At 64.7% G+C, this 18,577-nt stretch overlaps 1 protein-coding gene across 1 annotated transcript in view; it reads right to left on the reverse strand.

The window, feature by feature from the left end:
- NIBAN2 (niban apoptosis regulator 2) overlaps positions 1-18,072 on the reverse strand; it is a 36,659-nt gene extending 18,587 nt beyond the window's left edge. The window contains exon 1 of the mRNA XM_074608728.1: positions 17,839-18,072. Coding sequence (XP_074464829.1) covers positions 17,839-17,893 — 55 coding nt within the window. The 5' untranslated portion in view covers positions 17,894-18,072. The remainder of the gene's footprint in view (positions 1-17,838) is intronic.
- Positions 18,073-18,577: the final 505 nt, after the last annotated feature.

Below are 18,577 nucleotides of genomic sequence, written 5' to 3' on the forward strand. Positions count from 1 at the left end.
CGAGGTGCTGGGAGAGGTCCCGCTCCATCCCGCAGGCAGCACCCTCCTTCCCCAGCAACCCCCCCACCCCTCGATGCATGGTGGGGGGCATTGCAAACCCACCCCCCAGCAGCTGGGATGGTGCTTTCCCAGCCACGGGGTGGCAGCCATGGGAACCCTTTGCTCCTCCTGGGACATCAGCCGGGGAGTGGGGTCATCCCCCCATCGCCCCCATCACCATCACCCCTGCCCCACGCAGCACCCTGCCCCACACGCATCCTGAGCCCCCTGACCCACACAGCACCCTAGCCCACACGCATCCTGAGCCCCCTGCCCCACACAGCACCCTAGCCCACACGTATCCTGAGCCCCCTGCCCCACACAGCACCCTAGCCCACACGCATCCTGAGCCCCCTGCCCCACACAGCACCCTAGCCCACACGCATCCTGAGCCCCCTGACCCACACAGCACCCTGCCCCACACGCATCCTGAGCCCCCTGACCCACACAGCACCCTGCCCCACACGCATCCTGAGCCCCCTGCCCCACACAGCACCCTGCCCCACACGCATCCTGAGCCCCCTGACCCACACAGCACCCTGCCCCACACGCATCCTGAGCCCCCTGCCCCACACAGCACCCTAGCCCACACGCATCCTGAGCCCCCTGCCCCACACAGCACCCTGCCCCACACGCATCCTGAGCCCCCTGACCCACACAGCACCCTGCCCCACACGCATCCTGAGCCCCCTGACCCACACAGCACCCTGCCCCACACGCATCCTGAGCCCCCTGACCCACACAGCACCCTGCCCCACACGCATCCTGAGCCCCCTGACCCACACAGCACCCTGCCCCACACGCATCCTGAGCCCCCTGCCCCACACAGCACCCTGCCCCACACGCATCCTGAGCCCCCTGACCCACACAGCACCCTGCCCCACACGCATCCTGAGCCCCCTGACCCACACAGCACCCTGCCCCACACGCATCCTGAGCCCCCTGACCCACACAGCACCCTGCCCCACACGCATCCTGAGCCCCCTGCCCCACACAGCACCCTGCCCCACACGCATCCTGAGCCCCCTGCCCCACACAGCACCCTGCCCCACATGCATCCTGAGCCCCCTGACCCACACAGCACCCTGCCCCACACGCATCCTGAGCCCCCTGCCCCACACAGCACCCTGCCCCACATGTACCCAGCTCCACATGGCACCCAGCTCTATGTGGCACCCTGCCCCATGTACACCCTGCCCCACGCACACCCTGCCCCACGCAGCAAATCCTGCCCCACGCAGCACCCGGACCCACACGGCACCCTCCCTACGGACACCCTGCCCCACGCAGCACCCTGCCCTCTCCCCACCCCAGCTCCAGACCCCACGGGGGGGCTCCTCCACCAAACCCCCCCCCCCCCACCATCACAAAGCATCACAGATCCATGGAGACAACCTCCCCGGAGCTGCCTTTGGCACACGGGGCCTCAACTTTGAATTTCGCTCTCAACTTTGCCCCAGAGCCTGTGAAAAGGAAAGAATTTGAGTGGCCTCCAACTATTTCCGAGGGCTCGGGCTCTGCCAGAGGGAGGAACGATGGCTGGCTCTGCATCCCCAGTGCCGGAGCCAGCGCGATGCCGGGGGCACGAACCCAGACACAACAGCCCCTCGCGCCAGCCCCAGCGCAGCTCGGCGGGAGCCCAAATCCCCAGCAGCAGCAGCCGCCCCGCAGCCAAGCCGACGTGAAGCAGCCGCTTGCTCCGGGGTGCTGCAAATCCCCGTGGGATGAGCAGCTCCGGAGGAAAATGCCGCCCCAGGAAGGCGGCTGGGGGCAGATAAACCCGTCCCCGAGGAGATGCTGGCACTGCCAGCCCCGCGCCGGGAGCAAACCCCCCCGCGGGGCCAATGTCGCGCCGGGCCGGGGCTAAAAATGCCTTTTAAACTTAAGCAAGTTTTTTTTTTTTTTTTTCGCTTCGGCAAAGAACGAGACGCCTGCTCGTCCCAGCAGAGGAATTCCTCACCCCCCCCCCCCGATTTTTTTGGCATTTTCTCCTGGAAAAGAGAAGAGCTCGCGGTCCCCCCGCGCCTCTGTTGCGGCTCCCGTCTACCCGACTGCATGGTTTTGGCCGGGGTTCCGGGCAGCGACGCCGACGGCTGAGATTTAAAAGGACATTTTGAGGTTTCATTTCCTTTCAGTTCATGGGAAAAAAGGAGAAAAAAAAAAAAAAAAAAAAAAAAAAAGCCCCCGGTTCTCCAGGGCAGGCGAGACGGCTTAGTCACTCATTCTTCCCTGATTAACGGCGGGGCCAATTAGGAGGTTTTAAGTAAATGGAAAAGCAAAAGTCGATTGCTCGCGGACACCGAAACAAAACATTTGCAGCCAAATATCCAAGGTGACTAAATCTCCCCCGGCTCAGCAAGCCCCTCCGGGGTGCAGAGGGGATGCTGGGGGGGGCCACTGATGCTCCCACCCCCCAGCCACCACGCTCAGCAGCGAGAGGGGCAGGGACCCAAGGCGGGGGGGACAGAAGGAGGTGGCCAGCGGCGTGGTGAGGAGGTGACACAAGGTGACACCGGATTTGGCAAGACCTAGAGCGCTAGCGGTGGTACAGCCGGGCTCTGCCTGAGAGCAGACGATGGGCAGCACACGCTGATGATGCCCGTGGGTGTCCCGACCCCCCCCCACCACCGCCTGTGCCACCCTGCCAGGGGGCCATGTGTCCCCCATGGGAACCAGCTAAGCCACCCACTGGCTCCTTCACACGGCTGAGCAAAACCTCCCAGCAGCGCTGGGGGGTACTGAGAGCATCCTCCCCCCGCCAGCAGCATGACCGAGGACACCCACGAGTGACCGTCCCTCTATGAGCCACTTCGGCTGCGTGTCCAGCCAAGAGCTGGAGGGGCTTGGGGACAGACGGCCATCCCAGGGAGCTGTGTCCCCTGTCACCTCCCAGCCCCTCGCCTGAGCTCCCCCCTGGTCGTGGTGGGGCGAGGGAGGGATGGGGACGGTCCCACCAGCCACCGCCCCGTCCTGGGCTGGGGCTCAGACACCCACGGCAAAGCGCTTTGGCAAGCTGGGTGCACAGGCAGGGACCTCGCAGGGTGGTGCTGGGTGTCCCCCGCCGCCTACAGACAGTGTTTTCCCAAGCCCCGTGTTTGCTCCGGCACCGCTGAGCTCCTGGCACCCGCTCCCTCCCGCTGCGCTGGGTGCCACCGCCCTGGTCCCCGTCACTCCCAGCCGTGTGGTCCCCGAGCAGCCAGGATTGCTGGGATGGTGCAGGCTCCGGCACATCCCTCTGGTTCCTGGCAATGGCAGGGAGAAGCCACCAGCTTTGTGACCGCAGCGGGATGCCGATGGCACCCACCAGTGCCTGGCTCAGCCGGAGCCCCAGCGCCGGCACCTCTGATCGCAGACATTATCTGTTCCTCAGCCTCCGCGTTCCCCTCCTGCCCTCCCCAGCATGACTAAGCCGCACGTGGCGGCTGCAGGCAGAGATAAAGGGGTTCTGCAGCACGGGGAGGGCAGAGAAAAAGCTCCGGGCATCCCAGCCGCCGGGCAAACCCCCGAGGCCAGGCTGGATGGGATGCGGGGAGCAAGGAGGAGAGTTCAGGATGCCCGGTGGGCACCTCGCAGGGTCTGGCTATGCTACATCATCTGCCAGGTCCCCAGGGACCCACACAACCCACCCACCCAGCCATCACCGCCACGGCGGGCACGGCAGGGTAAGCGGCTCCGGGGAGGACACCCTGGTCGACGGACGGAACAGGCAACACAGGTTTGTCCTTGTCCCGGGTGACGCCCCAGGACCGTGGAGCCCGAGGCTCGTCTGGGTGAAACCGGCCGGGAGAGGCGGCCCCGGCTCCTGCCCACCCCCCCGACCGGTTGTGCCACCACAGTCGTCACCCAGCCCAGAGCGGTGCCAGCACAACGGCACGGGCCGGTTGGGAAGGCAACAGTCCTGCAGCACCCGGTGGCCCCGGCAATGCGGGCTGCACCCCAAAGGCACGTGGAGCCCTCACGTACAGAGAGGTCACGGCCCGGCCATAGCAGCCCCGGTCCAGTTTTAGTCACTTTGAACCAGGGCAGGAGGTGGATCTTGCCCTCGGAAGGACTCCAGAAGCTGCCCAAGCTACTCCAGCAGCCTGGACTGGCTGCGTCCTGCCCGTGGAAGCATCTCCAGCACCAGCAGCAGCCCCGCACATGCACATCCCGAGGCAGGAGCCAGCTCTCATCCTGCCCTCCCATACGACCCGGGCCAGCCCCAGCTTTGCCACCTCTCAGAGCAAAACCAAGGGGAAAAAACAAGCCACGAGCTCCAGGTCTAGCCCAGAGACCTTATCTCCTGGAGAACAGCATGGACAGCTTGACCGTATCCTTCCCTCCAGCTGCCTGTATTTGCTGCCTGTTGTTCTTTTCACCGTGGTGGGGAGACCAGGGCTCCATCCTGGCAGCCCCCGGCTTGCAGCGAGCCCTGTCGAGCACGAGTGCGTGGCCAGAGCTCCCTTTCCTCATTACGCTCGAAATCATGTGAAAATGAGAGTGATGCTTTAAATAGCCCAGGCCGCGGCCGGCAGCGTCAGCAGATCTGGCAGCGGGGAGGTCGGATCCTGCCCAGGTTTTGCTGTGAAGTTTGCTGGGCCCCCCCCTCCCCGACCCGAGAGCGGTGCCTTTCCAACTCCCCGTCCTCTGGACGCATCCATGACCGACGGAGGTTTCCGCAAGATTTGGGCTGCCGCGACACCACCGCAGGTCCCAGGTGGGACAGAGCCCGGCAGGGACTGGGACGTGGCTCAGCCCGGGTGGCTCCGTGGGGCTGGGGACCCCCTCAGCCTCCCCCGGGGAGCTGCACGCTGCCAGGCAGCCTCCGTCGGGGATGCTCGGACCGCCGCTCTTCCCACGAGCGTGTCCCCCCCCGGCGCCCCCTCAAAGATACCCGATAAGCTGAGGTTGGGGATGTCCCTTCCCCTTTCCCGATGTGCCAGGACCTGGGGTGGGCAGCAAAGGGTTAAAGCTGAAGGGACAAAGGTAGAGGAGGGTGCGATGATCCTCTGCACCCAAAACAGCCTCCACCCCTCTGCCCCCGCCAGAAGCCCGACCAAGGTCCTGGCAGCCTTGCCCTTGGGGACACACAGCTGCCTCCTGCTTCCCGGCTCCCCCCCCCCCCGGGCACGGCCACTGTGCCCTGGGGGGGCCCCCCCCGGCGACAGGGAGCGGGTCCCCGTGCCCTGAGCGGGGTGGCATCGCCCCCAGGCACGCACGGCCAGCGGGGAGCACCCTGGTGGCACGGGGCGGTGCGGGGACAGCGGGCACCGGGTGCTCTGCGGCCGAGCTGCTCGTGCCCCGGGCAGCGCGGGTATCCACGCACACGCGTGCGCGCACACACGAACACAGCCGCGCACAAACACACCCCCCCCGCGCACAAACACGCACACGCATACACACAAACATGCACACATACGCGCAAACATGGACACAAACGCGCGCGCACACATGCACAACCATGCACACACACGTGCACACACACACATGCACATACACACATGCACAACCATGCACACGTGTGCAAACAAACGTACACACACACACAAGCACAAACACACACACAGGCACACACACACGCGCAAACCCCCACACAAATATGCGCACACACACGCACACACATGCATAAACATCTACACACACATGCACACACGTGTGCAAACATATACACAAATGCACACACATGCACATATACATGCACAACCATGCACACACATGTGCATGCACAAACATACACACATGCACACACATGCACAAACATACACACACACGTGCAAACATACACATAAATGTGCACACACACACATAAACATACACACCTGCACAAACATGCACACACGCACGCACAAACACATGCACACACACGCATAAACACACACACAAACAACAAACATGCACACATATGTGCAAACATACACACACACATGCACATATACATGCACAACCATGCACACACATACACACATGCACACACACACACGCAAACCCACACACAAGTATGCACACACACGCATAAGCATACACACACGTATGTACAAACATGCACGCACACATGCACACACGCACACACATGTGCAAACATGCACACAAATGCACACACGCATGCACACACATGTGCATAAACATACACACGTATGCACAAACATGGACACAAATGCACACACACGTGCACACACATGCACATATACACGCACAACCATGCACACACATGTGCGCGCACACTCGCACACATACACACATGCACAAACATACACACACGCGCAACCATGCACACAAATGTGCACACGCACGTGCACACACACATAAACATACACACACGTGCACAAACATGCACACACACACGCACAAACACATGCACACACACGCACAAACACACACGTGCACAAACACACACATGTACACGCGTGCACACACGTGTGCAAACATGCACACAAATGCACACATACATGCACAACCACACGCACACACATGCACAACCACACACACGTGCGCGCGCACACGCACAAACATGCACAAACATACGTCCCCGTGCACAAACACGCACACGACCGTGCGCACACACATACGCACAGACATGCACACACATGCCCACACCCCCCCATGTGTACACACACACACACACACACACACACACACACACACACACACAGACCCCCAGGGAGGCCGGAGTCACCGTCTGACAAATCCCAGCGGGAACAGCCACCCGCAGCCCCCCCGTAGCCCCCAGCCCGCTTTGCAAGCCCAAAGCCCCACGTCCCTCGCCCCGCACCCCCCCTGCAGGGCCCATGTCACCCCTCTGGCGCTGCTTACACATATTCGGGGGGCGGGGGGGGAATGTGTGGGTGCCTTTGAAACCCCAGCCTTCCCAAGGAGCGTGTCCCCACCCCCCCCACCCCCCACCCCGGGTCGCTGCAGCCGAGATGAGTGGGAGCGGGAGCAGCCGCTGGGAGCCTTGCGGGATGCCGCAGGGATGCCTCACCGGCGGCAGGGAATTTTCCCCCTTGTAGGGAAAAAAAAATAAGAAGGGGAAAAAAAAAAAAAAAGGGGGGGGGGGGACAAAAAAGTTCATTGAGGCAGAACCCCCCCCGCGCTGGTGACGAAACCTCGCCTGGCTCATGTCCCCGGCCCCCTCGCCTGGCTCATGTCCCCGGCCCCCGCGGGACAGCCTGACTCAGCGGGGCCGCGGGAAAGCCCCAGCCTCCACGCTGGCTCCCCGTGTCCCCTCACAGGCTCCCCGTGTCCCCTCGCTGCCGGCTCCGCGAGGGGGTGATGGCACAGGGATGTCCCTGCGGTGCAACAGCGGGGCAGACACCCCGGGGGGACGATGCCACCATGTCCCTCTGCCGGGTGCCCACAACCCCAGTGAAGGTCCCTCTGCCATGGTGGCAATGGCCCGTGCCATGGTGGCGATGGCCCATAGGACATCCCGCTGGCAGGGGACCTGCGAGCGGCGTGTGCTGGCACGGCCAGACTTGCCCAGGCTGCCGGGGAAGGAGTTAATCACTAATTTAGCCGGTAAATGATTAGCGAGCGGGGCTGGGTTGCTGGGGGGAGCGCAGGCTCCCAGCAGCGGGTGGCACTGACAGGGACATCCACTGGCTGCCACACGGTGCCACCAGCCCGGCCACCCCACACCTCAGGGAGGTAAGAATGAACAGGAGGTGATGGCCACCCAGATAAAGGCAGCAAAACCAAAAGGGCCCCTCCTCACCCGGCCACCAACAGGGGTGCCGGTGCCAGGCGGTGGGGCACTGCTCATGGGGACAGCCCCACGGCATCCCCGGCTGTCCCCAGCGTGCCAGGGAGCGGCCACCTGGCCGGCCGTTGCCATGCCCAGCGTGCAAGGGGGATAGCGGAGGCACCGGCAGGAGGGGAGCCAGGGAGGACGGGCAGCACCGCGCTTGTCACCCAAGTCACCCAAGCACCGACTTTCCCTCGCCGACCCGCTGCTGCCACCCTGCCCCTGGCGTCCTTGTCTCGGGCTGCTCTGGCTCTTCCCAGGAGGACAACGAGGGTGGCTCTTCCAGCACGGGAAAGCGGGGACAAAGCCACCGCAGGGAGGTTTGATACCCCTGGCTGGGCGAAGGGTGCTCGGGTCATCCCTCGCAGCGGGGCTGCTCCAGCGATCCCGCGCCGCTGCCGGCTCCGAAGGCGCCTGGCGGGGGCGGGGGGGTCGCTTGCTGCGTGCACCAAATCCTGCCATGATGTGTCTGGGCATCCTCCGCCGGGGGTGCACAGCACCACGCACGGCGAGGAAGGGGGGCACCCATGGGTGGGGTGCACAGCACGACAAAGGAGGGATGCACAGCATGCCATGGACACTTTGCCCAGCACACCGGGGATGGGGCGCTGAGCCAGACCTCAAACCCGCAGCCCCCTACGAGCCCTGAGCACCCCCTGCGGGTGCTGAGCTGGGTAACGGCCCACGGACACAGGCTGTGTGTCCCCCATCTCCCCCTCCCCGGGTGGCTGCTGTGTCACCCTGCCTGCCCGCCGGCTCGTCCCACCGCAGCGCGGGGCACGGCTCAGCACAGGCTCGTCTCGGTGAGATTTTCGGAAAGGCAGCGTGAGAGGAGACGGGATGGCTGCGGGCAGGCTGAGCATCAGCAACGCAGTGACAACCGGGAGAAGGGACGGTGCAAGAGGTGCCACCGCCGACGGAGCACCGGGAAGAGCAGAGAGCCCCCGCATCTCCCTGCGGGGAGCCGGGCCAGCATCCCACAGCACCGAGGGATGCACCCGAAGGGTTAAGCCCCAGCCGGAGGTTTAGGGCTTCGGGAATTTGAGTGTGAGTTCATTTCCAGCCAGAAACACAAACTCCTTCACATGGGCCTGACTCAGCCCCACTGAGCATCCCCTGAGCATCCCTCCCGGGAGGGGGTTTCCAGGGCGATGCCGGGGCTGGGGGGGGTCAGGCATCAGCTCCCCACCCAAGGGGACACAGTGGCAGAAAAGGGGACGACGGAGGGTTTGTTCTTGATAACTGCAAAAACCTGGGGGGCTGAACCGGTAGCGCTTTGTATTTCCCCCTCTCATACAAACTGGGAGAGACTGGAACGGGGGAAAACAAACTGGGGGGAGAGAGCAAAGACCAGGGATGGTTTCCCCCCTGCATCCAAACGCGGCCTCCACACAAACCCACCCAAAACCAGTCCAGGGCGTTTCTACCGCAGGACGCTACCGGGATTTAGAGTGAGTTTCTCTGGAACAAACCGAGCGCGGAGGCTGCTCCCAGCCCTTTGGACACCCCGCTGCTGCCTGCGCCAGGGCAGAGCCCAGCACCGGGGCAGCCGGCAGCACCGGGATCGCTGCCTGGCTCCGGTACTGCTCCAAAATCCGTCGGGGGGAATATTTTCGGCTACAAATCAGCTCAGAGGCACGGTCCGGGCGGAAAGGGGACGCATCCTGCCGGCCCCTGGGTGCCGGGGATGAGGCGAGCGTGACTCAGGCGGTGGCGGGGAAGGGCGGGCAGGACGGGGGCTGAGCGGCAGGAAGGGATGAGGCAGCGGAGCCTCGGAGGAGAAACCAGATGGGCCCAGGCCTGAACCGGTTCATCCTCTCTCGCCCTGCCTTTGCCTCTGCCCCCGGATGAGTCAGAAGTGCCAGCTCGGGGCTGGGGCACCCGTCGGGGACACGGCGCTTCTGCTTCGCCGCCTGCAAGGTGCACCCTCCGCCAGCACCCTGCGGCACCCCCTCCGTCCCGACGGCTGGCAGCATCCCCCGGGATGTCCCTGGGGATGCTCCCGGGGGGGTTCCTGTCCCCACCCTGGCAGCACCCCTCAGTCTCCCAGCACCGCGCCCAGCCGCGGCGGTTGCACAACGCCTCTCCCCTCCCAGCCCAGAGCAAACAAACCTGCCGGAGCTGAGCCGTGCCCGGCGCGGCCGCAGGAAGATCTAAAAGCAGACCACGAAATCCACGGGGCCCGAAAACCAAGCAGCGCATTCAGCAGCGGCTCCTCAGCCCAGGAATAGCCGAAAAACCCCGGCGGTGCTCTCGACCGAGCTTCGGACACCCTTCACCCCTCCCACTCCCCATTCCCAACCACGAAGCCGGGCTCAGCCCTCAGCATCAGTCCTGTTCCCGCAGCTCGGGGCTGTATCTAGCCCAGCGGACGAGGGATTAGCGTCCGGCTACGTGCCGGACGGTGTTTTCCCGCAGCGTGGATGCCGGTCTCCCGCTGTCCCTGGGAACAAGGCTGCTGCGGGGCTGCGTGCGAGGAATGTGCATGTGAATAACAAACAGTGTTTGGGGCCTTGGAACGGCTCTGGAGAAGCTGGTTGGGGCTGGACTGAGCCCAGCGCGAGATGTCTGCCCTGAACCTCGCTGCCCGAGCAGCCTCCGAGGGATGGGGCAGGAGGAGATCCCCCCCCGGCCCACCCGACCCTGCCCGATCCAGGCAAGACCCCCCCTGCCCCATCCCTTCCCCTCTGAGCAGCCTTGCCACAAGGGGTGATGCCCCAAAGCCACGGGGCGCAGGTGTCCACACAGACACCCCAGCTGGGCTAACTGCCCCCGGCCCAACACGCCACCTGCCCCGTGGGCACAGGGACCAGGTTCGAGCCCACCAGAAGCGGTGATTGCACTCGTAGGACAGCCAGGATATGTCCCACGGGCAGGGAGGTGGATGTGGGGAGAGGAAGCATCCCTGTGGAGCAGCTCAGCTCAAGCTCCGCCAAGGATGCTTTGGGGTACCATCCCCAAAACCCACTCACTGCCCTCATCCTGGCTGCAGTCACATCGCCCCACATGTCTCCAGGGTCCCACCGGTGCCTGGCCAGGCTGGAAAAGAGCTGCCAAGCCTTTTGGTGCTCACCCCACGGGTGGGCGCTGCCCCGCAGCAGGGTGGGCCCCAGCATCACCCCTCCCCAGATAAGGTCCTGCTCAGCCACCACCACCGGCCTGGCAGCATTGCATCCGTGCCGGCATGGCGCAACCCCCACCGCGCCTGAGTCAACGCTGGGGCGCTGGCAGTACCGCTGTGGGGTGGTGCAGGGGCAGCGGCATCCTCTGGGCACCCACGCAGGGACCCACCGCACCCGGGAGCTGCAGGACTCGGGGGGTCCCCAAGGCAAAGGGGTCAGATCAAACTTGGGCATCTCTGGGTCTCTCCTGCTCCAGGGACAGCAGGGGGTGAGTGGTCCTTACTCCGGGATGTCCCAGTAGATGCTTCTGTGCTCGGCAGGGGAAAAGCAGCCGTCCTCCTCGTGCCCCCCTGTGCCCAGCCCCAGGGAGAGGAGCTGAACCTGGCACGCTCTCCCTGCGCCGAACGAAACCCAATCCAGCACCACGGGAGGAGACCAAACAAAGACTTTTATGTACATCCAAAAAAAAAACACAAAAGAAAAACCCAAAAAAAACCCAACCCAACACAAAAACCAGGAGGTATTTGAACAAAACAGCCCTGAGCCTGTTCTGGGCTCTGCCGCGGGGGGGGTTCCCGTGCCCGGCTCCTCCGCGAGGCTGGGGCAGGACAGAGGGTCTCCACCTGCCCCGTGGTGACCGTCCCACACCATGTCCCCCATGCCTGCTCCCTCCTTGGAGGGCGATGCCGAGGGAGGCCACGGGCTCAGTGTCTCCCATGACCGAGGGCACTCCAGAAGCACCACAGCCCCTGATGAACCATGGAGAACCTGGGCTGGTGGGTACCTGCCCTGCGGGGCCAGCAGCCATCGCCGGGCAGCACGGAGCATCATCGGCACCTTCCTCGCTGCGGGAGGGGGGGCAGCAGCCAGCCGAGTAACGTGGCTCCTAGGCAGGGGATGTTCCCAAAGCAGGGACGCTCCCAGTGTGGGGACATTCCCAAAAAAAGACTCTGTCCTGGTCTCAGGTGATGCCCCTGCATGTCTTGGGATCAGAGGAAGGGGCTCAGGATGCTTCCCATGGCTGAGCCACCGCTGCTTTGGGTGCTGGGAGCCGGCAGCCTGGCTCTCCTGCCCCCCACGCGGCAGCACTGAGGTCACCCCAGCTTTGGGGCACGTCCCTTCATGCAGGGAAGTCCCCCAAGGGGCATCACGCCTAGCGCTGAGCAGAGCTGCAGAGGGATGGAGCCAGGACAAGTGTCCCGTGCCCCAGCAGTCCCCAGCGTCGCAGGAGGGGAGCGAGGTCCTGCCCCAGGTCCCCTGCGGGCCCCAGGGCAGAGCGTCCCATCCATCCCCCTGCACGGGGACGTCCCATCCTGGGGACTCCCATAGAGGAGGGGTCCGAGCTCCCCCCAAGCGGGGCTGGGAGCCCAGCTGTGGGCAGGGGCTGCTGGGGAAGGGCAGGAGGGCACGGAGAAAGGCACCGCGCTCTATCAGCCGGAGTCGGGACCTGCGCCCGACGCCGCTTGCCCTTTCCCTTTGAAAAGGGGGAAAAGGTGGAGTTTTACTCCTTCCTCCCCCTCCGGTCCAGGATGCCAGGAGGAAATCTGCGTGCAAGGAGCGGCTCCGCTCGGCCCCTTCCTCCCCTCCTGGCCCCCCTGGCACCGGGCTCTCCGTAGAGCCGGCGTGGGCACATCCAGGCACGAGGCAAGGCTCAGGGGGTGGCCAGGGGCTGGGGAGGGGGCACAGCGGCTGCTTGGGGGTCTCTGGACCAGGCTCCGGGGGCTGCAGCACAAGGGTGTGGTGACACCTTCTACCAACTGGGTGGTGGGACCAGACCTGGGTCCTGCAGGGCCAAAGCGGGTGCTGAGCCTCGTGCTCTCCCGCCTCCAAACCTCTCCCCGGCACGCTCCCGTGGATAAGCATCCCTGGATGCCTCCAGCCCTTCTGCCAGCTGCAAAGCTCCGAGACGCACGGAGCCCAGGGTGCTGGTGGCGTGGGAGGCAAGAGCCCCACGCTGCGAGCAGACAGCTTTCCAGCTTCCCCATATCCATCCGCTCCTTGGGAGCAGGTGGTGAAACAAAGCCTGGTGGCAGGATGCTGGAAGAACGTTGGAAATGGGATGGGTGGGTTCGACGTCGCTCCTTGCCCATGGGCTGGGACCAGGCTGCAGGGTCTGTCCGTGGGACCCACCACCTGCGGACCAGGGCCGTCTGCATGCTGAACCCCCTCTTTTGGGGGGTCCTTTGGTGACTGTCCCCATGCCCACGTGGCACCTTTGCTGTTCCCAGCGCCGTGGCTGGGGCAGAGCTGTGGGTGGGAGCCAGCGGCTTGTTGCAACCTGCTGCGGGGCTCAGGCAGAGGGACGGGAGGCCATGGGTCCCCGGGAGGGTGGGATAGAGCTGACAGGGGGTGTGCCAAGAGGTGCCGAGCCTCCCCGGGCTCAGAGCCAGCCTCAGCAGGGATCTGGGGGCAGGAGGGAGGCAAAGGCTTGGGAAATCCCAGCTCTTGGCTGTGCTTCCCTTGCCGGGTCGCTGCAATGGGGTTAGGGGTGTCTGATGGGGGGAGGTCCCGGTCTGTGGGGTGCTTTTCTCTCCCTGGGCTGACCCGAGGACCCAAGGAGAGCTCTCGGCTGCCATGTCAGCTCTGCTCCTCCTGTCCCCAGCCCTCCTGCTCCCAGGCAGAGCAGGGATGCCCTCCACGCGTGCCCCAGCTTGTTGAAGGCAAGGCCTTTGGCCAAGTCCTTGCTGGGGGAGGCAGGGAAAACCCCCCAGGAGGGAAGGCAGGCTCTGCGCCGGGGCTGGGAGGGCTCCCACCTCCTGCGCACGTGGGAAGGCCACCAGCGCAAGGGGCCCCCGCAGCCAGCGATGTCCCCTGCCCCGACACGCTGGCTCCGAGCGAGCCCCGTGCCCCGACACGACGGCTGCAGGTAAAGCCCCAGCTTGCCAGAACCAGCCCTTCCCCGCTGGCAGGGAGCCCTGACATGCCAGGGGAGTTATTTATTTCACGATGAAAGAAGACACACACTTCATTACGGGAAACCACTCCACATCTCCGGCACATTGCAGCACCGATCCCTCCGAGTCTCCCCGCATCGGTTCCCCGCCCTGGGGGCAGGGTGAGGGTATCAGCCCCCAGACCGAGCTCGGAGCCCATCACCAGCAGCCACCGCCTCCCGCGCTGGCTGGGGCTGATCTGCGGCCACGGCTAGGAAATGAGTGTCACGCTTAAGGAAGCCATGGCAAACCTCTTCCCACCGCCGGCAACCTCCCACCAACGTTGCAGCCAGGCGCCTTTTGGCGTTTGTTGGGCACCTCCAGACCCGAGCCCGCAGCCCGTCCCGTTGGCACCCAGCCTCCCAGCAGGAGAAGGATGCTCCTCGGCGGCACCGGGGAGACGCAGACACCGCTGCCCGACAAGGCTCGTTGGAGCGGAAAGGCCATGGATCCCACACCAGGGGTGAGGCTCGGCGTCACCTCTGCCACCGTTGCGTGGGCTGGTGTCTATAGGAAGTCCCATCCCAAATTAACAGCTGGTTTACTCTGCAATTAACGAGCTGGTGACTCCCTGGAGATGCCAGAACAAGGTGTGAGTTCCCAGGGACCCTCCCTGCGCTGCCGCCCACCTCCTCATCCCTCTGGCCATGGAGGCACCTGGCAGCTCCTGCTGCATCCCTGGGCTCTCCCACCCGCCGGGTGCCCGGGACCACCAGCCCCACAGGACAGAGCCACCCAGCTCCTGCCAGCCACCAGCCACCTCGCCCCCCTGGAGAAGGGGTCCATGGGGCTGGGACGCACTAGGGAAGGAGTTATTCCGGCACAAGGGAAGAGCTTCATCCAGCCCCTTGCTGAGGGCACCTATTGTCCTGGACAGGAGGGGACACTGTGCAAAAACCCAAGGCTCCCAGTGACATCTTGGCTTTCCCAGGAGCCCTGGCAGGACACCCCATGCCTGCCACCCTCGTGTCCCCAGGCGATGGTGCCCATGCTGGGAATCCTGGCACAAGAAGGGGGAACCAGTCCCTGTTCCAACCCACGGAGCAGTTCGGGAGCAACTCCCAACCCACACTTGGGAGGAAGAGGAGGAGGAGGGAAGCCGAAGGGTGTTGACAAACAAACTGGGTGACTCAGGCCAGGATGATGTCTGAAGCAGGGCGGCAGAAGGAAGCACTTTCCGGTCGTGGAGACCCTGGAGAAAGGGATGCAGGAGCTGCAGCCAGCAACTGCCTGAAAACCACCCTGGGGCAGATCACCCCCCCTGGGCTGCCCTGCCAGCCCCGTGCCGCGGGGCACCCCTAGTGCCGGCAGGAATGCTGCCTGCACACCTGCCGAGGCGGCAGGAGAGCGGTCCGGCCCCACCAGCCCCACCGGTGGGAGGAAAGACCCCGGTGCTGAGCCACCAACACACAAGTCACGCGTGTGTGGCTCGTGACCTCCGGGAGACGTTGGCATCAGCCCCACCGCAGCCACCGCCACGGGGGCTGGCACAGGGCATGGGACCTTCGCAGCACGGCTTTGATGGCAGAGGTCCTGATGCGAAGGGGACCACGCTGTGCACGGCATGGGAAGGCTTTTTGCCAGCTCCCTCCTGCCTTTAGCCCACCTGCAAGCGCTCAGAGGTCCGTGCTGGGGCATGGAGCAGGGCAGAAGGATCTGGAGAGGCTCTCACCGTATCCCCACGGCCCCAGGGCTTGCTGCGTGCCCAGCCGGCACGGCTCTGCTGGTGTAAGGGGGCTGCATCCATGGGGAGCATTGCCAAGCCCAGAATGCAGCAGGGATGGGAGCTATCAGGGGTCACATCAGCCTGGGCATCTCCTGCAAACTCCCCAAAGTTGGAAGGATAACTGGGAAGAGCTGCTTGGAGAGGGGATGGATCCCTCCCCGGGCGCCAGCAGGAGCGGCAGCAGTGGAGAACAGGCAGAGTTAGGCAGGAAAACCCGGAGTTTTCCCTGCCGCGTTGCTTTGCATGCCTGACAGCAAGTCGTGCCTTGCCTGTCGGGTTACGTACGGCCCCTCCCAGCTCTGGGGGCTCTTCACCCGGCGTGGAGCACGGGCGGAAAAGTGGAGAGGTGCTCAGTGAACCCAGCAGGCTCCGGGAAGGTGTCCCAGTATGGGTACGCGTCCCCCCTACTCACCCCGACCCTTCAGAGCTGCAGCATGGCACAGGACACGTACCAGCCCAACCTCCATAATCCTACTTCACAGGAATCCTATTTTCCCTATGAAAACTCATCTGCAGCCCCCGCTCCCCTCGAGCATGAGCTGAAACCCCCCTTCGTGTAACAGCTCGGCCCCTGCCAGGGTGCAACCGCCCAGCCTGGCCTTGCAAACAACTCATTTCTGCCCCCGCAGAGACAGATTCCTGCACAGAGAAACTCAGCCGGGCTTTTCCTTGTTATTCTTCAGGATTAAGATCACAGGGCTTGGACAGGGAGCGGCCTCCGTACGGAGAGCCAGTACATTAAAGGGAGATTGGGGGTGTGCTTTGGACCCCAACGCACGGCGGTGAGCAGCCGAGCGCAGCCCCGAGCCGGTGCAGCCCCGTGGGATGAACCGCATCGAGCTTTAAACTATGCAACGCGAAAACCCCACAGCGCGTTACAGGCTCTCCTTCAAAGCTCGCAAACCTGCTGGCATCCTGCTGAGCCGCATACCACGTAAGCATTCCTGCCAGCCGGCCGGGACGGCGGGGCCTGGCAAGGCAGATGGGCTCCACCATACGTATCCACTAGCCGTTGAGTCCCTGTGCCGGTACTGCGCTACTCCATCACTGACAGACCACAGCGGCGTTTTCCCACCCCCAGAGCCCTTGGGGAAAAAGGACTTTAGAGCTTCTCCCGCAGCTTTATGGTGGAGATGGAGGCAAGATACAGCAGAGCCACCTCCAAAACCCCGGCGCTCCCCAAGCCCTTGAGCTCTCTGCAAGGCGCACAAGGTCCAGCACGAAGCCACGCTCTGCCGTGACACCCGACTAGGTGCGGCTTTGCGGGGGGGTTGCTTAACCCAGCGCAGAGGAGGGTTTTTCAGCCTGGGGAGCTGAAACCCAAGCCGGAGCACGAAAGGGCTCGGAGGTCAAATCCTGCCTGCTCGGCAGCCGCGGGGAGCGAAGCGCCCGCATCAGGAGTGACGCAAGGCGGCTCACGGAGCGGGGGGACACAGCACTCCGACGGAGGGGTGACCCCACTTACGGGGGTCAAGCGTGTCACCGCAGGCACCAATTAGCAGCCCAGCCCCCCCGGCCATGGCTTTCGCACAAACCCGTGTCTGTACAGAGCCGTAATCCCACATCCAGCCATTCCCAGGCGGCACCGACCAGACATCCCGCGCCGGGCTCTCAATAACCACATTGTCACCCTGCCCCGTCCCACAGAGCTGGCGGGGGCACTGCTCTGTCCTGCCCATGACGAGAGCAAGCCTGGAGCATCCATGGCGTACAAGCCAGTCCTTCCCCCACACACACCCCAGAGCCCTCGGGGGGGCTTCCCATGGGATCTCCCAGCGCTGCTAAGGGGGAGAAAGTTCATCTGCCGGCCCTGCCCCAGCAAAGCCCGTGTTGACAGTGGTTTCCCTGCGCAGGACCCGGCTTGCCAGCATCTCTCTGGAGCCCAGGTCCCCCCCCCCACCTCCCCCCCCCCGACACAGCCCGGGGAAGCCGAGAGCACGAACACGCTCCCCGGTCCCCGCAGCCAACACAAACACCCCCGGCACAACCCAGCCTTTCATTTGGGAGGCAGACAGGCACCTCGGGTGCCCCCCCCCCGCCCGCCCTCCCTCCCTCCCGCCCTCCCCGGGCTGTGCCCAGCCGTGGGGACAGGCAAAAACACAGGGAAACTGCAACGTGGTGCAAAGAAGAAAAAAAAAAAAGAAAAAAAAAGTTTAAAGTCTGGGAGAGAGGGGAAGAGCAGGAGGCGGGGGTGTCTCGGGAATATGGAGGGGAGGGGGGGTCCCCACCCAGGATGAGGGGAGGGATGGGGAGAGCCCGGGTGGGGTAAGGGCAGGGGGGAGCGCGCCGGGAGCTCACCCGCGATGTGCTGGCGGCGACCCTCGTCCAGGTGCGTGGAGACCACATCGCCCATGGCGAGCGGAGCCGGCCGGGGCGGGCGGCGGCAGGAGGAGCGGCGGCGGCGGGAGGAGGAGGAGGAGAAGGAGGAGGAGGAGGAGGTGGAGGAGGAGGAAGGCAGCGCCCGGGGCGGTCAGGCTGCTCGGCGCCCCATGGCAGCCCCGGCTCCCCGCCGGCCTCCCCCGGCCACTCCCCCCGCGCCGCCCCGCTCCAGCCCCGGCTCTGTGTGTGCGTGTGTGTGTCCCCTCCTTCCTCCTTGTAATTAGCTGCTCTAATTTGCTCGCTGGGGGATGGGGGAGGCTCAAGGAGAGACGTTGTGCCGCCCCACCGGGGTTCCCCCCTCCCTCCGGCCCCCCTCAGCCCGGTGTCGATCCCCCGCCCCCCACTCCGCCCTTCCCGGCGTGGCCGTGCCCCCCACCGCACACGCTGCGGGGGACCCACAGGGTGCGGGGGCACCGGGCGAACCAGCTCCGTCTTGGCACCGGCCTCCTCCGCTCCTGACATTGCTTCATGGGGCCATTGCGACACCCGCTCCTCCCCGTCCCACCTGCGCCCGCACGCCCGGCCCCCCCCCGCAGCCTTCAGCCTCACTCAATGCCCAGGTGGAGGGTGGCCGGGGGACAGTGGGGCAGAGTGGGGGGCAAGCGAGGGGACCCTCTCCCTCCCCACCCTCCGGGCAGCTCTCATCGTGCGGGAGAAT

Source organism: Larus michahellis, chromosome 15 (assembly GCF_964199755.1).
Source record: "Larus michahellis chromosome 15, bLarMic1.1, whole genome shotgun sequence".
Taxonomy (NCBI): Eukaryota; Metazoa; Chordata; class Aves; order Charadriiformes; family Laridae; genus Larus; species Larus michahellis.